The sequence below is a fragment of the Physella acuta genome, unplaced genomic scaffold (assembly GCF_028476545.2).
Source record: "Physella acuta isolate Inbredline_101_S28 unplaced genomic scaffold, ASM2847654v3 ptg001092l, whole genome shotgun sequence".
Lineage (NCBI taxonomy): Eukaryota > Metazoa > Mollusca > Gastropoda > Physidae > Physella > Physella acuta.
This window is the reverse complement of record NW_026732609.1, coordinates 155,887-179,466: the sequence shown is the minus strand read 5'-3', so window position 1 is coordinate 179,466 and position 23,580 is coordinate 155,887. Positions and strand designations below refer to the sequence as shown.

The following is a 23,580-nucleotide window of genomic DNA, read 5'->3' as shown; positions in this document are numbered from 1 at the left end:
ACCTCCCTTGACCTGCACTCTTAATCTCGACTAACCTCCCTTGACCTGCACTCTTAATCTCGACTAACCTCCCTTGACCTGCACTCTTAATCTCGACTAACCTCCCTTGACCTGCACTCTTAATCTCGACTAACCTCCCTTGACCTGCACTCTTAATCTCGACTAACCTCCCTTGACCTGCACTCTTAATCTCGACTAACCTCCCTTGACCTGCACTCTTAATCTCGACTATACTCCCTAGACCTGCACTCTTAATCTCGACTATACTCCCTAGACCTGCACTCTTAATCTCGACTAACCTCCCTTGACCTGCACTCTTAATCTCGACTAACCTCCCTTGACCTGCACTCTTAATCTCGACTAACCTCCCTTGACCTGCACTCTTAATCTCGACTAACCTCCCTTGACCTGCACTCTTAATCTCGACTATACTCCCTAGACCTGCACTCTTAATCTCGACTATACTCCCTAGACCTGCACTCTTAATCTCGACTAACCTCCCTAGACCTGCACTCTTAATCTCGACTATACTCCCTTGACCTGCACTCTTAACTTGACAACACGTCCATGACCCACACTCCTATCCGAACAATACGTCCTTGACCTGCACTCTTATTATGACCACACGACACTCACTTTGACCACACGTCCTTTACATGCACTCATCCTGGCCATACGTCCTTGACCCACACTCATCCTGGCCATACGTCCTTGACCCACACTCATCCTGGCCATACGTCCTTGACCCACACTCATCCTGACCACACGTTCTTGACCTACACCCATCCTGACCACACGTCCTTGACCTACACTCATCCTGACCACACGTCCTTGACCCACACTCATCCTGGCCACACGTTCTTGACCTACACCCATCCTGACCACACGTCCTTGACCTACACCCATCCTGACCACACGTCCTTGACCTACACCCATCCTGACCACACGTCCTTGACCTACACTCACCCTGACCACACGTTCTTTACCTGCACACATCCTGACCACACGTTCTTTACCTGCACACATCCCGACCACACGTTCTTTACCTGCACACATCCTGACCACACTTTCTTGACCTGTACTCATCCTGACCACACGTCCTTGACCTGCACTCATCCTGACCACACATCATTGACCTACACTCTTACACCATAACCACACACCCTTGACCTGCATTCACCCTAACCACACACCCTTGACCTGCATTTACCCTGACCACACACCCTTGACCTGCAACCATCCTGACCACACATCCTTGACCTGCACCCACCCTGACCACACGTCCTTGACCTGCACTCATCCTGACCACACATCTTTGACCTACACTCACCATAACTACACACCCTCGACCTGCACTCACCACATCCACACACCCTCGACCTGCACTCTTACGCCCCAACCACTCATCCCACAACTTTCCTAATTGTTTCCCCACCTCCAGCCAGCGCGTCCACCTTTCAAATCCTTCCCCTATCGACGACTCCCACCTCGGGTCTAATTAGCCCGGGCCCCATGTTTTTGGCAGACGCCCCTGTATTATTACTACCATTAGCCCGAGAGGTTAATAAGGAGGCATAAAGATAAACCCCGGCGGCTAGGAGCGGCGCGGCGAGGAGCGGGCTTGTTTACAGGTCGCTGGTTTCATGCCGTGCGGCGAGAAAACACCGTGACCTTGAACGGTGAGTTGATCTCACCCCCACGGGTTTAAAACTCAGGACGTGGATGTGTTTTGTTGTGGTGTGTAGTAGACGTTTACACGTCTGACAGTAGCGTGGAAGGGGAAGTGTATAGGGGTTTTTAATAGCCATAACGCTTCTATAAAAGTTCTATAAAAGCAAGCCCCTCCAAAAAGTTAACCCCCGCCATTTAAAAACAGACTATAAAGAGGATATGAAACTTGTACTTTAAGTTTTTATTTGAATATGTCATTAATAATTTGCATGAAAGGTCTGTATTTTCGTACCTTTAACACTGCCTCAAGGTTGCTTGCGTGCTTTAGACTGTAGCTGGCTAAATGTATTTGGGCGTAACTGATCGCGCGTGCACTTTTTGCATTTGTGGCGGGGCTTATCTGGAAAAGATCCTTAACTTTTACCAAGGCTTATCCTCCCTTGTTAAATCAGTAGACCCGCTTGACAGTGACCTTTTAGATTGTCTAGATTTGATGCTGCAGACTGGCCAAAAATACAGCCCATTGGTGTCCATCAGACTGAGATGAAGCTTATACAATGCTGTTGCGTCTTCACAGATAGTGTTTTGGTGGCTTGAGCTAAAACTTTTGTCTAAACGTTGGCTGGACAAAACAAAAGAACTACGCGTCAACTAGGAATCTACAGCTTTCTTTAAAGTCAGATTCGCTGAACTGTGTATTCTGGTGCCCCAATGGGCGTGTAGAGACGAGTAACTTAAGACAGTGGCTAACAACTTAGTGACGGCCGAGAACTAACTTCATCAAATCCTTGTCGGTCGATACCAGAACAAAGGATCGGCTCCAACACCGCCGTATGTCTAGCATTGATCTCAGCCGATCGTGGTCGATACGGTAAGACATCGATACCGCTGTAGACTGGTCGGCCGCTAGAGACAGATACACGGGTACATAATTAACACACAGCTTTGGTATAGAGTGAACACGGCTTTAACCCACTATCACCCACCACTGGTACAGAATTAACACACAGCTTTAACCCACTATCACCCACCACTGGTCCATAGTTAACACAGCTTTAACCCACTATCACCCACCACTGGTCCATAGTTAACACAGCTTTAACCCACTATCACCCACCACTGGTCCATAGTTAACACAGCTTTAACCCACTATCACCCACCACTGGTCCATAGTTAACACAGCTTTAACCCACTATCACCCGCCACTGGTCCATAGTTAACACAGCTTTAACCCACTATCACCCACCACTGGTCCATAGTTAACACAGCTTTAACCCACTATCACCCACCACTGGTCCATAGTTAACACAGCTTTAACCCACTATCACCCACCACTGGCACACCATAGATTGGACCCACAACTAACACACTCTGACTCACCCACACCTTTGCGTATTTAGATCTACATAATTATTTCAACGCTCGGTGCAATCCCTAGAATTTCACAACCTAACATATATATTAATATATATATAAATAAAGAAATAAATAAATAAATAAATAAATAAATAAATATATATATATATATATATATATATATATATATATATATATATATATATATATATATGTATATATATATGTTACCTAGGCAAGTTGCATACCCTGCTCGCAGCGCCATATGTAACGAGACTTATCCTGCTCGCAGAGCCAAATGTAACGAGTCCCCGAGTCTATCCTGCCGACAACGCCAAATGTAACGAGTCTCTGGCTACCCTGCCGACAACGCCAAATGTGACCTTCCCGAGTCTAACCACTCATTCCACACAACATTGACCACAGCATAGATACTCGAAGATGCAGGTTCATTATTGATCCTTTTATTACATGAATCAAAGAATGCTTCACAATAATATAATGAATCAAGAGAGGTTTCACAATAATAGTCTGAATCAACGGACCCCCAACAGTCCTCACTAGGCTTCATCTAACTGAATACACATGTCTAACGTCCTTCTTAACACAATATAACCAACTTGATACTGCCACCCTGAGAGAGAGAGTGCGACTCCCTGACTGACTGACCGACTGACTGACTGAGAGAGACTGCCTTTCTGAGAGACACTGAGAGACCTCGAGCTCAGCCGTCGCCTTCCTTATATCCCCTTCATAATCGTACTCATATTCGGTCCTATCATAATCGTAATTGTAATCGATTCTAATCGTTACATCAGACTGTTAATTACGCCGCTTCTGTCGTACAGTCCGATTTTAATAAGCCACCTGCATCCTGTCACATCAAAGTTGACAGACCGTCTTTCGTATCGCTTCCCGAGATATTACGCCTTGGCATCAGCCAACACCTGCACTGTGACGTCAGACTGTAACACGTTATGTCTCTTGGTAACTTCCCCTAGTTACATCCACCCCTGCCTTTTTTTGTGTGTTATCAACCACAAACAACGCTTGGCAGGTGCAGTCCTTCAAAGTCCATCGCACCACCGTAAAAAAAAATCCATTGTTCCACTCACTGTCAATGTCGTCACATTCGTATAAGATTGACAGTTATCCCTATTTCACATATCCAATGTGTCTACATCATCTTCCTCAGACACAAAACAGTTCTAGAATTCACATCCACCTTTTTTCGTTTGGTGCCTTCACCAGTTCACTTTTATGACTTTTTGAACAGTCTGTTTTCATACCAGCGCGACCATGAAAGAATTGATGGTTGCTGACAAAAAATTTCGTATTCTTTCTGTTTCTCAAACTTCTCCGCGGACCACTTATCTGATGGTCTACTGTCTCTCTGCTTTTGGAGGGACCGGGATCCTCCTTGTTGCCGGTATCCTCCCCTTGTGTGTCGCTGTTGTTCTGTTGATGGTGACATGGTTCCGGGATGGGTATGAGAATTTCCGTTATAGTTTCCGGTTCCCTAATTGTCTTGGGTTTCCTTGTGTGTAACTGCTCTTCTTGACTATGATAATATTTCTTTAATTGAGCAATATTCGCCCACCGATCCGGTTTGGTGTGATCGATGGGTCTTATCTTAAAGGGGCCACCTGCTACTTTAGGCATCTCCACGACTTGCCATATCTCCTGTCTCCAGAGGTCGTGGATTTTGTTTCTGCCTAACGGGTGGCTACGCAGTAATACCCTGTCGTTCAGTTTGAGTGGCGGGTCCTTTGTCTGTACCGGCGGTTCCCTTCGCCGTGCTTCATGTTCTAGTCTTTCCTGTACTACCCTGTACATTTCTCTAATTCGTCTCATATGTTCATTCACATATTCCAGTGCAGTGTATGAGCCAGTCATACTCTCCTTTTTTCCTAGGAACAAGTCAAGGGGGAGTCGAGCCTCCCGTCCGAACAGCAACATGTGTGGCGAAAAGCCGGTTGTGGCATGGGGGGTGCAGTTGTATAGATATACCAACTCTGGGAGAAAATCAGGCCAACGTTTTTTCTGTTCAGATTCTAGAGTACGCAGCAAATCATGCATGCTGCGGTTGAACCGCTCGCACTGTCCGTTTCCTTTCGGATTAAATGTGGTTGTTCTAGATTTGTTGATCCCGTAGTGGCTGCACAGTTGGTTAATTACTTCTGACTCGAAGGCCCTTCCTTGGTCAGAGTGTAATTGTCTTGGTATGCCATATTTGATGAACCAATGTTCTATTAAGACCTTTGCCACTGTTTTGGCAGTCTGATCTCGTGTGGGCACCGCCACAGTCCATTTGGTGAAAACATCAGTCATTACCAACACATGTTCCGTCCCATCCGATGATTGCTCCAACGACGTAAAGTCCATAGCCACAATCTCTAGTGGTTTTGTCGCTAATAGGTGTCCCGATGGCTGTCTCATTTTGACAACTGGCATTTTCGCATGCTGACACCTCACACAAGCCTCACAATGGCGTTTGACCTCCATTTCCATATTGGGCCAGTAACACCTCCGTCGTAATATTTTGTGCGTCCTGTCCTGACCCTGGTGTCCTGCCCTGTCATGTGCCAACCTTAGCACTTCTTCTCGTAATTGTCCAGGCACCACCACCTGGTGTATTGTCCCATCAATTTGGTCATGAATTCTCCGCATGAGAACACCATCCTTTATACTGAGACGGTCCCACTGACTCAGTATTTTCTTTGTTTCTCGACCAAATTGTTCTCTTTCCCTTCTTCCTGGGAATTTTTGTTCCTGGACGTGTTTCAACAGCGGCTGTAAGCCACTATCCGTTCTCTGGGCATTTCTTATCTCTTTGTGATTAAGGCAACTAAAATCACCAATGTCCATATGTCCGGGCTCTGTGGAAATGTGCTCCACCCCGGTCTGTCCGTTCTGCCTCACTTGCACCCCGTGAGGGATATCTGTTGACGCTCTGACCTCACATATTCCTGTCAGCGTTTCTTCCTCATCGCCCGGTCTCTCGTAAGGATTCCTTGATAAAGCGTCCGCATTGCCATTGGACCGCCCCGGGCGAAATTTTATCTCCAGGTCAAAGAGTGCCAATTCTGCTGCCCATCGCTGTTCGATGGATCCCAACTTTGCTGTCTTTAGGTGACTCAAGGGGTTATTGTCAGTGTATACCACACATTTAGCACCTAATAAATAGTCCCTGAATTTTTCCGTCACAGCCCATTTTAATGTCAAAAGTTCTAGTTTCATGGCGCTGTAATTTGTCATGTTCTTCTCTGATTCCTTCAGAGCTCGACTGGCATAAGCAATAACCCTGAAGCCTTGCTTTTGTTGTTGTGATAGCACAGCTCCCAGACCTTTAGAGCTGGCGTCAATTTCTAGCCGAAATGGTTTGTCAAAGTCTGCGTATCCTAATATCGGCGCCTCTGTCAAAGCCTTTTTCAATAGCTTAAACGAGTTCAGGCATTCATCAGTCCATAATTCACCTATCAGTTGTGTTTTACCTTTCTTTTTCTCCTTACTGTGTTTCTTTGTCATTTTGTTTACCAAGTCATGCAATGGTGCGGCAATTTTTGCAAAACCAGGCACAAATTTTCTATAATAGGAAGCAAAGCCCAAGAATGATCTGACCTCTACCGTAGTTGTTGGCTGTTTCCATTCTTTAACAGCTGCAATTTTATCTGGGTCAGTGGCGATGCCATCCGACGAAATCACGTAACCCAAAAAATGTACCGATTTCAGACCGAAGCAGCATTTGTCTGGGTTCAGCTTTACTCCTATCTCCCTAAGACGGAGAAACACTTGTTCTAATCTTTCTAGATGGTCCTCCCAAGTTTTTGAATAAACTAGTATATCATCCAAGTACACCAACATTATTTGAAATAGAAAGTCACTCATAGCACTCTGCATTACTCGCTGGAATGTAGCAGGTGCATTAGTTAGACCAAACGGCATACGGGTCCACTCGTACAGTCCCAGTGGAGAAATAAATGCAGTTTTATGTTGATCGTTGGGGTGCATGGCCACTTGGTGGTAGCCACTAGCCAAATCCAAGGTAGAAAAAAATCTTGCTCCCCCCAACGCATCAAGACATTCATCAATACGAGGCAAGGGGAATGCATCCCTTCTTGTGATATTGTTCAATTTCCGGTAATCACAACACAGTCTTATCTCCCCTGACTTCTTTTTTACCACTACTATCGGTGCCGCATACGGGCTCGTGCTGGTTGTAATAATTCCCTTTTTTAGTAGATCGTTCAGGTGTGCCTTCACCGCAGAGTAGTGACTCGGTGGTAATCTTCGATAAGGTTGCGCCACCGGCTTGTCTTGTAGTAAGGGTATCTGGTGTTTTATTACTTCCGTGTAACCCAAATCACCCTCGTACGAGGCAAATATATCCCTGTACTTATTCAACAATTCATTTAGTTTTGGGTCCTCAGTTTCCGGGAATGTATATGATCGGCCATCCTCTTTCTTCACCTCGGCCGTCACATTGACCGACCTAACTGTTACTTCATTACTGCTGGTATTGCTCAGTTCGATGCACTGTGCCGACCTTTGTACCTCGACGTTCTGTGGTACTCCTACCAGAGTATTAGGCGGTATAAAAATTTCCTCATCCAAAACATTTGCTACCAACCCTTGAACTAGTCCATTTTCCGCTGATGTGTATGTCCGCAGTAACACGACGCCTGCCCTCAGTGCGGCGCCACATGGTTCTATCATCACATCACCATTCACGCTTCTATCACCAATTTGTAATGTGATTGCCTTGACCGTGTTTGCCGGGACTGATATCCATCCTCTGGTCTTGGCAAACCTGGCCAACTTGGATCCCCGACCTGGTGTGGTCGATCCGACAATATTTGTAAGAAATTCTGGCAACTGGCCAAGAATATTCATGCCCAACAGGCAAGGTATATTTGACACATTTGTCTCTAGGTTGTGTTTCGTAACGAACACCCCAACCTGCTTCAACCTATGTCCCGCCACCACGACATCCGCCAGAAAATAACCACAGTAAGGAATGGTTAGTCCATTAGCTGCCGTCAGGCGCATGCATGTGTCAGACCTCAACCTATGGTCTTTTCCTTTCATCCATTTGGTGTAAAAATTTTCCGTGATTGTCGTCACCTGGGAGCCTGTATCCACAATTGCCTTCACCGCGATGTCCCCAATCGTAATCACCATTTCGGGACAGACTCCCATCATTTTGCTTCTTGGGCCATAACCTCGCCCCTCTGTAGCCTGGCCCTGCCTTACAGAGGACGACCGTTTCCCTGGCAGTACCGTGCCATATGTCCGGGTTGTGAACAGGACAAGCAAATTGGTCGACCGTCGGCCGTCCACCGGAGCGATGGACCGGCGGGTCGCGGCCGTCCAACCTGTCTCTGTTTTGTCCCGTTCTTTTCCTGATTCTCAGCTGTTGACCTGCTTTCTAACCTCTCCAATCTTTGGTTAACCTTATCCAGGTGGGCCAACAGTTGAGCCATCATGGTTTCCACCGTGCCGGTCCCCGTGGGTGGGGATTGTTTCTGTTCCGGCACAGAGACTTTGTCCACCGAACAGTTCGATTGGTCCTCATCCTCGGACCTGCGGATCGCTGAGTTCCTAACCTGAAGGAAGGTCAACTGCGGGTCTTTGTGGACCTCCTCTTTCAACTCTCTCCTTAAGATCGGGGTTGCTAGCCCCTCGATGAACTGGTCCCTCAGTAGGCGTACATCAATGTCAGGTGTTTTGCCCTTTACCGAATCAAAGGCCCTGTTTATTCGGTGTGAATACTCCATCACACTCTCCGCCATTCTCTGCTGTAAGCCTACGAACCCCGTTAGCAGTTGCGATCCCGACCGTCTCTCCCCAAAGGTCTCCATAATTAGATCCAGCACCTTATCTGGATCTGATTGGACGGTTTTATCGTGGCATTTGACCTCTGCCCTAACCGTCTCTCCTATACTGCCCATCAGCAGTCTTAATCTTTCCTCTGGTGACATGTTTCTCGAGGCCCAGGCCGCTTTGACCTCTTCACTGAACCTGTTGGTTAAAGCTGGATCACCGTCCCCGTAAAATTTGTTAATGTGGGACTCTCTGGGCAGGACCACAATATGGGTCTGCTTCTCGTCCAGAGTAGACATTTTATTCCTTTAGTAAAAAAAAAGAGTTCTTTCTTACCGTGTGTGTATGAAAAATTTTTTCCTCGTTCCTCAATTTTCACTGTTCCTGAATGTCCGAATTCACACACACACTAAACACAGTTATGAACTAGGTTGACTATGGGTGCCTAAAGCGGCAAGTCTCGTTGAATTCATCCTGGCCGACGACGCCAATTGTTACCTAGGCAAGTTGCATACCCTGCTCGCAGCGCCATATGTAACGAGACTTATCCTGCTCGCAGAGCCAAATGTAACGAGTCCCCGAGTCTATCCTGCCGACAACGCCAAATGTAACGAGTCTCTGGCTACCCTGCCGACAACGCCAAATGTGACCTTCCCGAGTCTAACCACTCATTCCACACAACATTGACCACAGCATAGATACTCGAAGATGCAGGTTCATTATTGATCCTTTTATTACATGAATCAAAGAATGCTTCACAATAATATAATGAATCAAGAGAGGTTTCACAATAATAGTCTGAATCAACGGACCCCCAACAGTCCTCACTAGGCTTCATCTAACTGAATACACATGTCTAACGTCCTTCTTAACACAATATAACCAACTTGATACTGCCACCCTGAGAGAGAGAGTGCGACTCCCTGACTGACTGACCGACTGACTGACTGAGAGAGACTGCCTTTCTGAGAGACACTGAGAGACCTCGAGCTCAGCCGTCGCCTTCCTTATATCCCCTTCATAATCGTACTCATATTCGGTCCTATCATAATCGTAATTGTAATCGATTCTAATCGTTACATCAGACTGTTAATTACGCCGCTTCTGTCGTACAGTCCGATTTTAATAAGCCACCTGCATCCTGTCACATCAAAGTTGACAGACCGTCTTTCGTATCGCTTCCCGAGATATTACGCCTTGGCATCAGCCAACACCTGCACTGTGACGTCAGACTGTAACACGTTATGTCTCTTGGTAACTTCCCCTAGTTACATATATATACATATATATATATATATATATATATATATATATATATATAAATATATATATATATATATATATATAACGACAGTGAGAGGTATGATATGGATATAATTTTTAAATTAGCAAGTGCGCCCACTCCTTCCCTCGCTACCCTTTTGCCACCTACACACTACATAATCTCCTGGATATACTGAGACCACTAGTACACATATTCACCTATACATCTAGCACAGGTGTCAGTCTGACCTCCACCCGCGTAACAACTTAAGCACGTGCGTCCTACAAGAGCTCATCTCTTGGTCATGGAACAGCTCGTTATATGCGCATCACCAAGCTCCAGACACTAAGGCACACCAGACACTATTGCCACGGCGAAAACAGTTTTCACAAAACACGTGCAGATTTTCTAGGCCGGAGCTGGTGCTGCCCTTCTAGAACCTTCTGTAGAGGGGGTCGGTTTGACATGAGTTTTGAGGAGAGTGGTTACAAATGGGCTTGTTATGTGTGTGTGGTGGTTACATGTGGGGTTCTGTGTGTGGTGATTATATGTGGGATAGTTATATGTGTGGGGGTCTGTGTGTGGTGATTATATGTGGGCTAGCTATGTGTGTGGGGGTCTGTGTGAGCTGATCATATGTGGGCTAATTATGTGTTTGGGGGTCTGTGAGGTTATTAAATGTGGGCTAGTTATGTGTGTGGGGATCTGTGTATGTGGGAAGGGGGCTACAAGTGGGCTAGTTATGTGTGTGTAGGTCTGTGTGGGGTGGTTACAGATGGGCTAATTATGTGTGTGTGTGGGTCTGTGTAGGGTGGTTAAGATGGGCTAGTTATGTGTAAGAGGTAGTTTCTTAAGCTAAACGTGAGTTGGCTACATAGGGTTTATGTTATATGAGGTGGTTATAGGCCAATATTTTAAGTTACGGTTATATTAATAAATGGCTTTATTTAAATAGTGACAACATTATTTATTGTAATACCAGACTTACGCGTTGCTTAAGGGAATAAAACCAGTAAAATAGACAAATCAAATCCATTTTTTTTTAGAAAATATATTTAGAATTTTAAAAATTTAGATTAGAAAAAAAAGAAACGTTGCTGAAAAATGAAAACAAACGTCTAACATTTTAAAATGGGTTGTTTTCTGATACTGTTATACTTGTCAACAACGTTGATGGTCTGGGTAAAAGTGCTTGTCTTGTAGCATTAGTTTTTTAGCAGAAAATCTCAGTTTAAAATTTTTGTTTTTAAAAACCTTTTAACTGTGTATTAGTTAAAATTGTCTTTATTATCAACATAACATTTTAGAAGACTGTAGTGCAGGGGTCGGCAACCTGTAATTCGCGAGCCGCATGCGGCTGTTTTAATGTCAAGATGCGGTTTTCCAGCTCCATAATAATTTTTTTTTTTTCAAAACTAAAAAATAATACACTGTGAAAACAACTTTAAACAAAATAAAAAACATTGAGAATAGGTGTAGTAGAGCGTATATGGACAGCTGACAGCCGATGAGCATTAGGCCCAGCCCCACAACTATGTTGTGGCCAGCCCTGTGGCAATGGTTCCAAGCTTCCCACTACCGAAGTGCTCATAAAAATGTTAGTGGCTCTTTAAAAATTGGGAAATTTAGTAGATTGTAGCTTTTGACTCTTCCGTCTTAAAAGGTTGCCGATCCCTGCTGTAGTGGAATGTACTAAAAATGTGGGTGGACGTACAATGTGTCCACCCTCTGTGTCCATGTCAACAGACACACATTGTACGTCCACCCTCTGTGTCCATGTCAACAGACACACATTGTACGTCCACCCAATATTTTTGTCCCTATCTAAGACGGGCGTGTAGTAAACAACTCCTACAATCAACAAATGGCCGCGGCTGTCCTTTCTCCCATTCATTTATCCAAGCTTTCAAATATTTCCTTGTATAAAAATCTCCTGCCACTTCACATCTCTAGAAATTTATTCCACCCCCCCCCCTCCCCACCCCCCTGTCTCGAGTTTCCCCCCTCTAGGATTGAAATCTTGCAGCGAAGGCAGGGTGAGCGCTGGGACAGGTGAAACTCGCCTCACGCGCTCGCCTCATGGCCTAGTGAAACGCTCACTTCTGCTCAATGTTAACTGTTAAATCTTAGTTCGGATTATTTTAACATTAAACATCAACAGCTTTAAAAAAAATTGAATTTTTTGACAAAGGGTTAACTGTTCCTTCCCACCCCCTCCAACTTATTGAAACCAGCGAGTTGTTAAAAGATGTTGTTTCTTTTTTTTTTTTTTTTCATATAGCCTAATCCTATAAATAAACATTTTATTCTCATATCTCCATAGCTTTAGCCTTTACTGTAAGGACTAGGGGTTTGGTAAGAACAAGGTTTAGTATTCAGTTGTTGTTATTACATGACCTCCCCCCCCCCCCTACAAATGACTGGAACAAATGTTTATCACTAGGCTTACTACTCATGAAAGTAACCTTTTCTACTTCAGAGAATCATACACAAGTTGTTTCTCTTAACGCCTAGTGTTTTACCCAATATAATAGTTGTATTTAAAAGTAATTGCTTTTTTATACGGCTGAAATGGTATTAGAATGTACCATTATAACATTAAACAAATGTATGTTTTTTTTTTAAATTAACCACATGAACACTACCGTACGCCGTTCGCTAAATGGAATGAGAAATGAAAGAACATTGACACATTCACTTTGGTTTAACATACGTCAATCTGTGTTAACCCTTGCTAGTCTCTGCTAACCCGCGTTTGGCCAGATACTGATGACGAAAAATAAACAAACACTTTAATCACTGTGGCTGATCTCGTTAAAACCACACACCATTAACAGCACTTTTCGGCTGGTGGTTTTAGCTCTACTGTGATCATTTTACTAGCAGAATCAACTTCATTAGATCACTCGTGTCGTATATTTGATATTCAGTTTTCTGGTGTGTTGGATCTAGGTGTCTACAAGAACCAAAACAGCCCAGTCGCTAATGTAAGGAGCGTAGTAAAAGATCTACCTTGTGTTGGAGGGCAAGCCCCTGTAATCCGATTCCAACAACTTTCATCACAATTTTTTTTTAAATAAAAAAATAAAAATCCCTGAACCCTTTCTATCCATTCCCTCCAATTTGTTTTCGCTTGTTAAAAAACAGTATAAACCGCATACCATACAGTGTTAAATTACTTTTTCTAAATTTGTATTGTGTAGCATGTTGGTTGTAGTCAGTGGCGTAGGCAGGGGGGGGGTCATAACCCCCCCCCCCCCCATAGACCCCTCGGTATATATATAAAAAGTATGAGGGGGTGCAAATCGAAAGTTTGAGGGGGGTGCAAATCGAAAGTTTGTCCCCGGGTGAAAATTGGAACACCCCCCCCCCCCTTGAGACGATCCTGGCTACGCCACTGGTTGTACTGTATGAACAACTTTACTCTCCTCCCTCTCCCTCCCTTCCTCCCTCACTCTCCTCAGCCCACTCCCCTACCGCTGTCCAAATTGCATAGACTTACACTGTAAAAACAAGAAAAACCAACAAACGGCCGTGGGAATTTCCGATCTAACAAGACACGTCTCAAATTAAAAGAAGGAAAAAAAACAACCAATGGCACCCGTCTAAATCCTTCAGGCGAAAGTCACGTGATGCGATACAAATAAAGATGATAGCCCACACAACTTCCTGTTTGTACAAAAACAGGTGGCTCTTTGGGACAGCGGCTACATGACAGGGTAACTAAGCCGAACTTGACCCAAACTATGCCATGGTTGAGGATAACTTACCTAATTTATCTTCACTCCTTGTGGTCAATATGGCGTCAACCATAACCTTCCATTTTGTCCGGTCCCCGGCTGTTTGCAGTCTCCCAAGACAACTTAACCAACCGTATGGTTATGTAAGCTACTTGAGGGGAACTAAACCAAACAAAAGGGTAGCATTTCCAAACTTTAGGGTAAATTATCCAAACTTGAGGGTAACTTATCCAAACTTTGAGGGTAACATCCAAACTTTGAGGGTAAATTATCCAAACTTGAGGGTAACTTATCCAAACTTTGAGGGTAACATCCAAACTTTGAGATTAACTTATCCAAACTTTCCGGGTAACAAAGCCAAACTTGAGGGTAACAAAGCCAAACTCGAGGGTAAACTCAGCTAAACTATTCCCTCCTCAGATCCACACATAAAGGTGATTGGCTATCCAGAGAACGTCAGTTCAGCTAAAGCTAAGATCATGACGGTCCTGGATACCAAGGTGAGTCTTTATTGTTGTTATCAGTGTGCTCATCGTTGTGTGTGTGTGTGTGTTTTGTATCGGCGTGGTCATCATCTTGTGTGTGTTGTGTCCGCGTGGTCATCATCTTGTGTGTGTGTTGTGTCCGTGTGGTCATCATCTTGTGTGTGTTGTGTCTGTGTGGTCATCACCTTGTGTGTGTTGTGTCCGTGTGATCATCATCTTGTGTGTGTTGTGTCCGTGTGGTCATCATCTTGTGTGTGTGTGTTGTGTCCGTGTGGTCATCATCTTGTGTGTGTTGTGTCCGTGTGGTCATCATCTTGTGTGTGTGTGTGTGTTGTGTCCGTGTGGTCATCATCTTGTGTGTGTTGTGTCCGTGCGGTCATCATCTTGTGTGTGTGTGTGTTGTGTCCGTGTGGTCATCATCTTGTGTGTGTTGTGTCCGTGCGGTCATCATCTTGTGTGTGTTGTGTCCATGTGGTCATCTTGTGTGTGTTGTATCCGTGTGGTCATCATCTTGTGTGTGTTGTGTCCGTGCGGTCATCATCTTGTGTGTGTTGTGTCCATGTGGTCATCTTGTGTGTGTTGTATCCATGTGGTCATCATCTTGTGTGTGTTGTATAGACGTGGTCATCATCTGTGTGTGTTGTGTCCGTGTGGTCATCATCTTGTGTGTGTGTGTTGTGTCTGTGTGGTCATCATCTTGTGTGTGTTGTGTCCGTGTGGTCATCATCTTGTGTGGGTTGTGTCTGTGTGGTCATCATCTTGTGTGTGTTGTGTCCGTGTGGTCATCATCTTGTGTGTTGTATCGGCGTGGTCATCATCTTGTGTGTGTTGTGTCTGTGTGGTCATCATCTTGTGTGTGTTGTGTCCGTGTGGTCATCATCTTGTGTGTTGTATCGGCGTGGTCATCATCTTGTGTGTGTTGTGTCCGCGTGGTCATCATCTTGTGTGTGTGTTGTGTCCGTGTGGTCATCATCTTGTGTGTGTTGTGTCTGTGTGGTCATCACCTTGTGTGTGTTGTGTCCGTGTGATCATCATCTTGTGTGTGTTGTGTCCGTGTGGTCATCATCTTGTGTGTGTGTGTTGTGTCCGTGTGGTCATCATCTTTAGTGTGTTGTGTCCGTGTGGTCATCATCTTGTGTGTGTGTGTGTGTGTTGTGTCCGTGTGGTCATCATCTTGTGTGTGTTGTGTCCGTGCGGTCATCATCTTGTGTGTGTGTGTGTTGTGTCCGTGTGGTCATCATCTTGTGTGTGTTGTGTCCGTGCGGTCATCATCTTGTGTGTGTTGTGTCCATGTGGTCATCTTGTGTGTGTTGTATCCGTGTGGTCATCATCTTGTGTGTGTTGTGTCCGTGCGGTCATCATCTTGTGTGTGTTGTGTCCATGTGGTCATCTTGTGTGTGTTGTATCCATGTGGTCATCATCTTGTGTGTGTTGTATAGACGTGGTCATCATCTGTGTGTGTTGTGTCCGTGTGGTCATCATCTTGTGTGTGTGTGTTGTGTCCGTGTGGTCATCATCTTGTGTGGGTTGTGTCTGTGTGGTCATCATCTTGTGTGTGTTGTGTCCGTGTGGTCATCATCTTGTGTGTGTTGTGTCCGTGTGGTCATCATCTTGTGTGTGTTGTGTCCGTGTGGTCATCATCTTGTGTGTGTTGTGTCCGTGTGGTCATCATCTTGTGTGTGTTGTGTCCGTGTGGTCATCATCTTGTGTGTGTTGTGTCTGTGTGGTCATCATCTTGTGTGTGTGTGTGTGTGTGTGGTCATCATCTTGTGTGTGTGTGTGTGTGTTGTGTCCGTGTGGTCATCATCTTGTGTGTGTTGTGTCCGTGTGGTCATCATCTTGTGTGTGTTGTGTCTGTGTGGTCATCATCTTGTGTGTGTTGTGTCTGTGTGGTCATCATCTTGTGTGGGTTGTGTCTGTGTGGTCATTATCTTGTGTGGGTTGTGTCTGTGTGGTCATCATCTTGTGTGTGTGTGTGTGTGTGTTGTGTCCGTGTGGTCATCATCTTGTGTGTGTTGTGTCCGTGTGGTCATCATCTTGTGTATGTTGTGTCTGTGTGGTCATCATCTTGTGTGTGTTGTGTCCGTGTGGTCATCATCTTGTGTGTGTTGTGTCCGTGTGGTCATCATCTTGTGTGTGTTGTGTCCATGTGGTCATCTTGTGTGTGTTGTATCCGTGTGGTCATCATCTTGTGTGTGTTGTATAGACGTGGTTATCATCTGTGTGTGTTGTGTCCGTGTGGTCATCATCTTGTGTGTGTGTGTGTTGTGTCTGTGTCGTCATCATCTTGTGTGTGTTGTGTCCGTGTGGTCATCATCTTGTGTGTGTTGTGTCCGTGTGGTCATCATCTTGTGTGTTGTGTCCGTGTGGTCATCATCTTGTGTGTTGTGTCCGTGTGGTCATCATCTTGTGTATGTTGTGTCTGTGTGGTCGTCATCTTGTGTGGGTTGTGTCTGTGTGGTCATCATCTTGTGTGTGTTGTGTCCGTGTGGTCATCATCTTGTGTTGGTTGTGTCTGTGTGGTCATCATCTTGTGTGTGTGTGTTGTGTCTGTGTGGTCATCATCTTGTGTGTGTGTGTTGTGTCTGTGTGGTCATCATCTTGTGTGTGTTGTGTCCGTGTGGTCATCATCTTGTGTATGTTGTGTCTGTGTGGTCATCATCTTGTGTGGGTTGTGTCCGTGTCCTTGTCGTCTTGTCTTAGCAAGTCTCCAGTGACGTCATCGTCCCGTCTTTTTACCCGCCTTGGTAAAGTTTTCATCAACACAAATTTGCCATCTTTTTGTACATGTGGACAACTGCCGTTTTTTTGTACATATATTGACATTGTACCGTGCAATGCGTCTCGAATCGACGACGTCATTATCCGGTCTTAGATCGCTTTGGATCAATGACGTCACCGTCTTGCCCATTTAAAAAAAAAAATTTTTTACCTCCACCCAGTGACGTCTCCTTTTGTCGTAACACGTCTCGCAACCATTGAAATCACCACTTGTCTTGTGTTTGTGTCTCGCCTTTGTCTGGCACGCAGCTAGCAGCACCAAAAACCACGTGATTAAAACAGCACGTCCCATAAGAAAGTGACGGGACTGAAATTAAAAACCGGCAGTACGTCTCAATGAATTAAAAAAAAAAAAACACGCTCGCACTGTTTGACAAAGAACTCAGCGAAGTTGATTATTGGTGAATGTGATCATTGATTGGTTATAGATTTTTTTCTTCTTCTCCCTATCCGCGGATCAAGCCCATCAATAGAATGTATAGAGACAAGCCCGTGTTTCGCTGAATGGTTTTCTGGTACAGTCAGAGTTGGCTGGCACACAACGGGGGGTCTGTTGGCCAGAGACTCGTAAAAAGGTTCCTGTCAAGATAAAACTTGGACTGGGCCTGGTTGTTTCTTGTCCTGTGAGGAATTTCATCAAGTCTGTGTGTGCAAATAGATGCTGGTGTATACACCTCGGCAGTGGGTGGGTGGGTGGACAGGAGCGCCCACCCCCCCCTTCCTCCGCGCAATCTACATGGGTGTCAAAAGTCCACCTTGTACTCCTATGTTTATAGGTACAGGGTGTAAGGGGGAGTACATTACAGACTAGCGATTTTAGACTGAATACTTGTTAGCCTATTTATCCTGTCTGTAGTCAATTTAGTATACACAGAGTAATATCCACCACTGGTCTGACTTGATCAGTTTCTTCCAGGCATCTCTTCGGGTCTGACCCCCCCCCCCCCGAATGAAATGGAGTTTATATAGTTAATATATAGTTATATACTTTTACCATTGTCTGCCGGAGAAAAAAGCTGTCTATATGTTATTGAGCTCGAGAGCTAACTTTATTGCAAAGACTGACAATATTATTTTAATAATGTACCTAAGTCATTGCAATCTCATCAAGTATTTGTGGCCTAAACGAAATCTCCCCCCCCCCCCCCCCCACACACACACACATAACCACCAGGGTCAGGCACCGTTCACGTGATGTCTGTATCAAACGAGCACTTGATTTCTTACTCTGGCACTTGTGGTTCCAGACACATGGCAGTTTCTAGGGTATCTAAGCAGTCTCTTATTATAGGACATGGGGTGGCTTAACCAGGCTCGTATAGCGATGGGCGGTGGTTGTCTCAGACACACAACGATGGGCGGCCATTGTCTGGCTGTTGATTCTCAGGGGAGACAACTCAAAGGTCAAATGTCAGCTTTGTTTATGTCTCGCCATCTTCTAATCATCAGCACGACGAGCTCCGCCTAATCTGTAACGTCACATGTGGACTCTACCACAGCTTATATCTTGGTAACTGGCTCGTTGGGTCAACCATCGTCTGTTTGACCCTTGTGGACCACTGCTTATACACTGTTAGACCATTCTGGACTCTACCACAATTATACCCTGGTACCCAGGGGCGTAGCGAGGGGGGGGGGGGCGGGGGGTGCGGACCGCACCGGGTGACACCATTTAGGGGGGTGACACCAAGGCAAAAAAGAGCAAAATATATAGAGAAAAACTCGAGGGGGGGGTGCAAATCGAAAGTTTGAGGGGGGGGGGTGCAAATCGAAAACTTGGGGGGGGTGCAAATCGAAAGTTTGAGGGGGGGGGGGTGCAAATCGAAAATTTGAAAGTTTGTCCCTGGGAAGGGTCTCTATGCCTCTGGGGGGGGGGGGGGGGTGACACCATTAAGTGCCGCACCGGGTGACACCCGACCTCGCTACGCCACTGCTGGTACCTCATGCGTTACGCGCCAACCATCATCTGCTTGACCCCTCTGAACTCTACCACAACTGTGTTTTAGCGCTGGTCAAGAACCCTCACTGTGCCATGTGTCTAGTTATTGTATCAGGGCCAGGATAGTCTGGTATGGTATAACTCACTCGAGGGCTAGTATTAGTAGTATAAAAAACAGCAAGCACGCGAACAACTTCTACGCCCGAGGTGTTTAGACAGTTTGTGTATCAACTGGTAATCTATAGGCAACCCTCAGTAACATATCTCAAGACAACAGCCAGTGTGATACTAGATGTCTGAATATATTAACAATGTGTCATTTTGTGTATATTTTAAATGTGATGTATGTTTTTGTCTATGGGTTTTATAAATATATGTATATATATATATATATATATATATATATATATATATATATATATATATATATATATATATATATATATATATAATATATTTATATATATATATATATATATATATATATATATATATATATATATATATATATATATATATATATATAATATTATAATAATATATAATATTACATTTAAAATGAGTATGTAATGTTTGTAATGAAGAAGTAATACCCGTCCCTTGTGTCCAGAGTAACCGGGTGACCCTAAAGATGGACGTGTCCCACACAGAGCACTCTCACGTCATAGGCAAGGGGGGCAACAACATCAAGAGGGTCATGACAGACACAGGGTGTCACATTCATTTCCCTGACTCCAACAGGGGGAATAATATTCAGGAGAAAAGTAATCAGGTAGGTGATATAGGGGGGATAACTTTCAGTAGACCAGTTACATGACAGGGGGGGGCAACTTTCAGTAGACCAGTTACATGACAGGGGGGACAACTTTCAGCAGGCCAGTTACAGGACAAGGGGGACAACTTTCAGTAGACCAGTTACAGGACAAGGGGGACAACTTTCAGTAGACCAGTTACATGACAAGGATGACAACTTTCAGTAGACCAGTTACATGACAAGGATGACAACTTTCAGTAGACCAGTTACATGACAAGGATGACAACTTTCAGTAGACCAGTTACATGACAAGGGGGGCAACTTTCAGTAGACCAGTTACATGACAAGGGGGACAACTTTCAGTAGACCAGTTACAGGACAAGGGGGACAACTTTCAGTAGACCAGTTACATGACAGGGGGGACAACTTTCAGTAGACCAGTTACACCACAGGGGGGACAACTTTCAGTAGACCAGTTACAGGACAAGGGGGACAACTTTCAGTAGACCAGTTACATGACAAGGGGGACAACTTTCAGTAGACCAGTTACATGACAAGGGGGACAACTTTCAGTAGACCAGTTACACCACAGGGGGGACAACTTTCAGTAGACCAGTTACAGGACAAGGGAGACAACTTTCAGTAGACCAGTTACATGACAAGGGGGACAACTTTCAGTAGACCAGTTACATGACAAGGGGGACAACTTTCAGTAGACCAGTTACTTGACAAGGGGGACAACTTTCAGTAGACCAGTTACATGACAAGGGGGACAACTTTCAGTAGACCAGTTACTTGACAAGGTTGACAACTTTCAGTAGACCAGTTACATGACAAGGGGGACAACTTTCAGTAAACCAGTTACATGACAAGGGGGACAACTTTCAGTAAACCAGTTACATGAGAGGGGGGATAACTTTCAGTTGACCAGTTACATTAGAGAGGGGATAACTTTCATTACACCAATTTTATGACAAGGGGGACAACTTTCATTTGACCACTTTCAATACAGGGGGGGGACAACTTTGACTAGACTAGTTACATGACAGGGAGACATCTTCCAACAGAATGGTTTGTTAACAAGGCTGACAACTTTCAGTAGACCAGTTACATGACGGGGGGGGGGGGCAACTTTAACAATAGACAGGTCACCTAAGGTGCTGTAAGAAATGACTCCTGAGATGCACATGTTTACTTGTTAGTGTAGGCTCTCTGTGTAGTAATGGCTGGTATTTGTTTGGTTTTGTCCAGGTATCAATAGCAGGTCAGCCAGATGGTGTAGAGACAGCCAGGGCACAGATCAGGGTAAGTCTGATAGTTGTCTCATGTGTGACAGGTGTCTCATGTGTGACAGGTGACTCATCTATGACAGGTGTCTCGTGTGTAACAAGTCTCATGTATGACAGGTGTCTCATGTGTGACAGGTGTCTCAACTGTGCCAGGTGTCTCATGTGTGACAGGTGTCTCATGTGTGACAGGTGTCCCATGTGTGACAGGTGTCTCATGTGTGACAAGTGTCTCATATGTGACAGCCTAGTGTAAGACAGTTTTGTTTCTTTCTTACATCATCCTGACAGCATGGATACTGTGTAACAGCTTGGAGTTATTGTAAGATAGCATGGATACTGTAAGATGGAATGGATACTTTATAAAAGCATAGAGATGCTGTAAGATATTATGGATTCTGTATTACAGCTTGGAGTTAAGATAGAATGGATGCTTTATAAAAGCATGGATACTTTTTAACAGCATGGAGATACTGTAAGATAGCATGGATACTTTATAAAAGTATATAGATACTGTAAGATAGCATAGATACTTCATAACAGTCTGGAGATACTGTAAGATAGCATGGATACTTTATAAAACATGGAGATACTATATGATAGTCACAAAATCTAGCATGGATACCTTATCACCTGTGGCAGGATAGGTTTGAAAACCTGAGTGCCAGATATTTAGGCTTATGTCATGGGGCAGATGGCACTAATCAGGCAATGCTGACTCACAGACTTCATGATAGAAACAGTAATGTATTACACACACTACCCACAATTACACAGACAGCAAATACACAATAATGGCTCTATTAAGAACTCAAAAACAGCAAGCACACAATGATGACACAAACTAATTGCACAAACAACAAATACACAATGATGGCTCTGTTAAGAATTACACAAATCCACATTGATAACCCTCTTGACAAAACCAAGAGAAGGTCACCCTGTTCTTCAAATGACTCACTCAGTTTGCTTGTCTCCCTGTAAAACAGGTGGGAATTTTCAAAGACAACTCCCCCTAATGAAGTTACCCCTACAACCCAGACCCCACATAAAAGATGCAACCTGCCAAGTATCTATTTTAATGAACAGCTTTAATGAACAATTCATGGCTGTTTGGAGAAAAAAAAGTTGTTTGATATGTGTCACCAGTCTGCACGAAATTGTCAGAAGTTTTAATTTCCTCCGTGCTGACAAGACAGGCACCTGCTTGTGATGTCACAACACTGGAAATAATTAGCATAGCTTTCATCTCTGTTTGGTTTCAACATCTGTGGCTTGAATCATGTGTGTGTGTGTGTGTGGAAACATATGTAGTGTGTATGTGTGATGAGATTTGTGTGTGTGTGGTTTGTGTGTGTGCGTAAGGATTATGTATGGCAGGTGTATGTGTGGTGTATTTGTGTGTGAGGTGTGTATGGTATGTGTGTATGGAGAGTGTGTGCATAAGGATTTTGTGTGGTGGGTGTATTTGAGATGTATTTGTGTGTGAGCTGTGTGATGTACATCCATGTTGATTGTGTGGAGTATGTGTGAAGCTGTGTGGGTCTCACATGACAAACCTGCTTGATTTTTCCATCAGATTGTTGCTGTATTGTCCTGAAGGCTTTTTTTTTTAAAATAAGAACTTGTACAAACTCTCTGACAATAGTTCAAAGTATCAGTACATTCCATTACCTAGTAGTATGGATGCTGTGTAATGACCCTCCCACCATGCTACATGACCTAGTATGGATGCTGTGTAATGACCCTCCCACCATTGTACATGACCTAGTATGGATGCTGTGTAATGACCCTCCCACCATTGTACATGACCTAGTATGGATGCTGTGTAATGACCCTCCCACCATGCTACATGACCTAGTATGGATGCTGTGTAATGACCCTCCCACCATGCTACATGACCTAGTATGGATGCTGTGTAATGACCCTCCCACCATTGTACATGACCTAGTATGGATGCTGTGTAATGACCCTCCCACCATTGTACATGACCTAGTATGGATGCTGTGTAATGACCCACCCACCCACTCCAGTGTATATTTACCGTGCATTAAAATCTCTGGCACTGTCTCCAGTCCCTATAGCACCACATTCCTGTTTGATTGTAGTTGAACACCTACTGCCCTGTACACCCACATTAACATTTCTCCAGCTACCAATTTGTTCACCAGTTTTGACATATGACTTGTAATATAACCCTGTTGCTACCACCCCTCTCCTCAACCTTCTCCCCCCCCCCCTATGTGAGTGGTTATCTACCTTTAATTGAAACAGCCAGAGAAGGCACAGTGGACTGACTGTCTGGTGTTCCCCCTGTTATTTTAATCGCTGCAGCAATATCATAACCTTATATCTTTACTAGCTGTAGCAATAGCTGTATGAGCAGCCTTGTTAGTGTACAACTATAAGAATAGCTTTGTTAGTTTAATAGCCTAGTTCACTAGCTGCAGCAATGTTCTTGTTCAATAGCTGTAGATATGG

The 23,580-nt window shown here is 44.5% G+C and overlaps 1 protein-coding gene across 2 annotated transcripts in view; it reads left to right on the top strand.

Annotated features, from left to right (window-relative positions):
- The window catches only part of LOC131955674 (protein bicaudal C homolog 1-B), a 66,187-nt gene that overhangs the window by 21,514 nt on the left and 21,093 nt on the right, over positions 1-23,580 (top strand). For both annotated transcript variants that reach the window (XM_059319872.1, XM_059319873.1), the window contains exons 4-6: positions 14,275-14,354; positions 19,670-19,831; positions 21,065-21,118. In XM_059319872.1, coding sequence (XP_059175855.1) covers positions 14,275-14,354; positions 19,670-19,831; positions 21,065-21,118 — 296 coding nt within the window. The remainder of the gene's footprint in view (positions 1-14,274; positions 14,355-19,669; positions 19,832-21,064; positions 21,119-23,580) is intronic.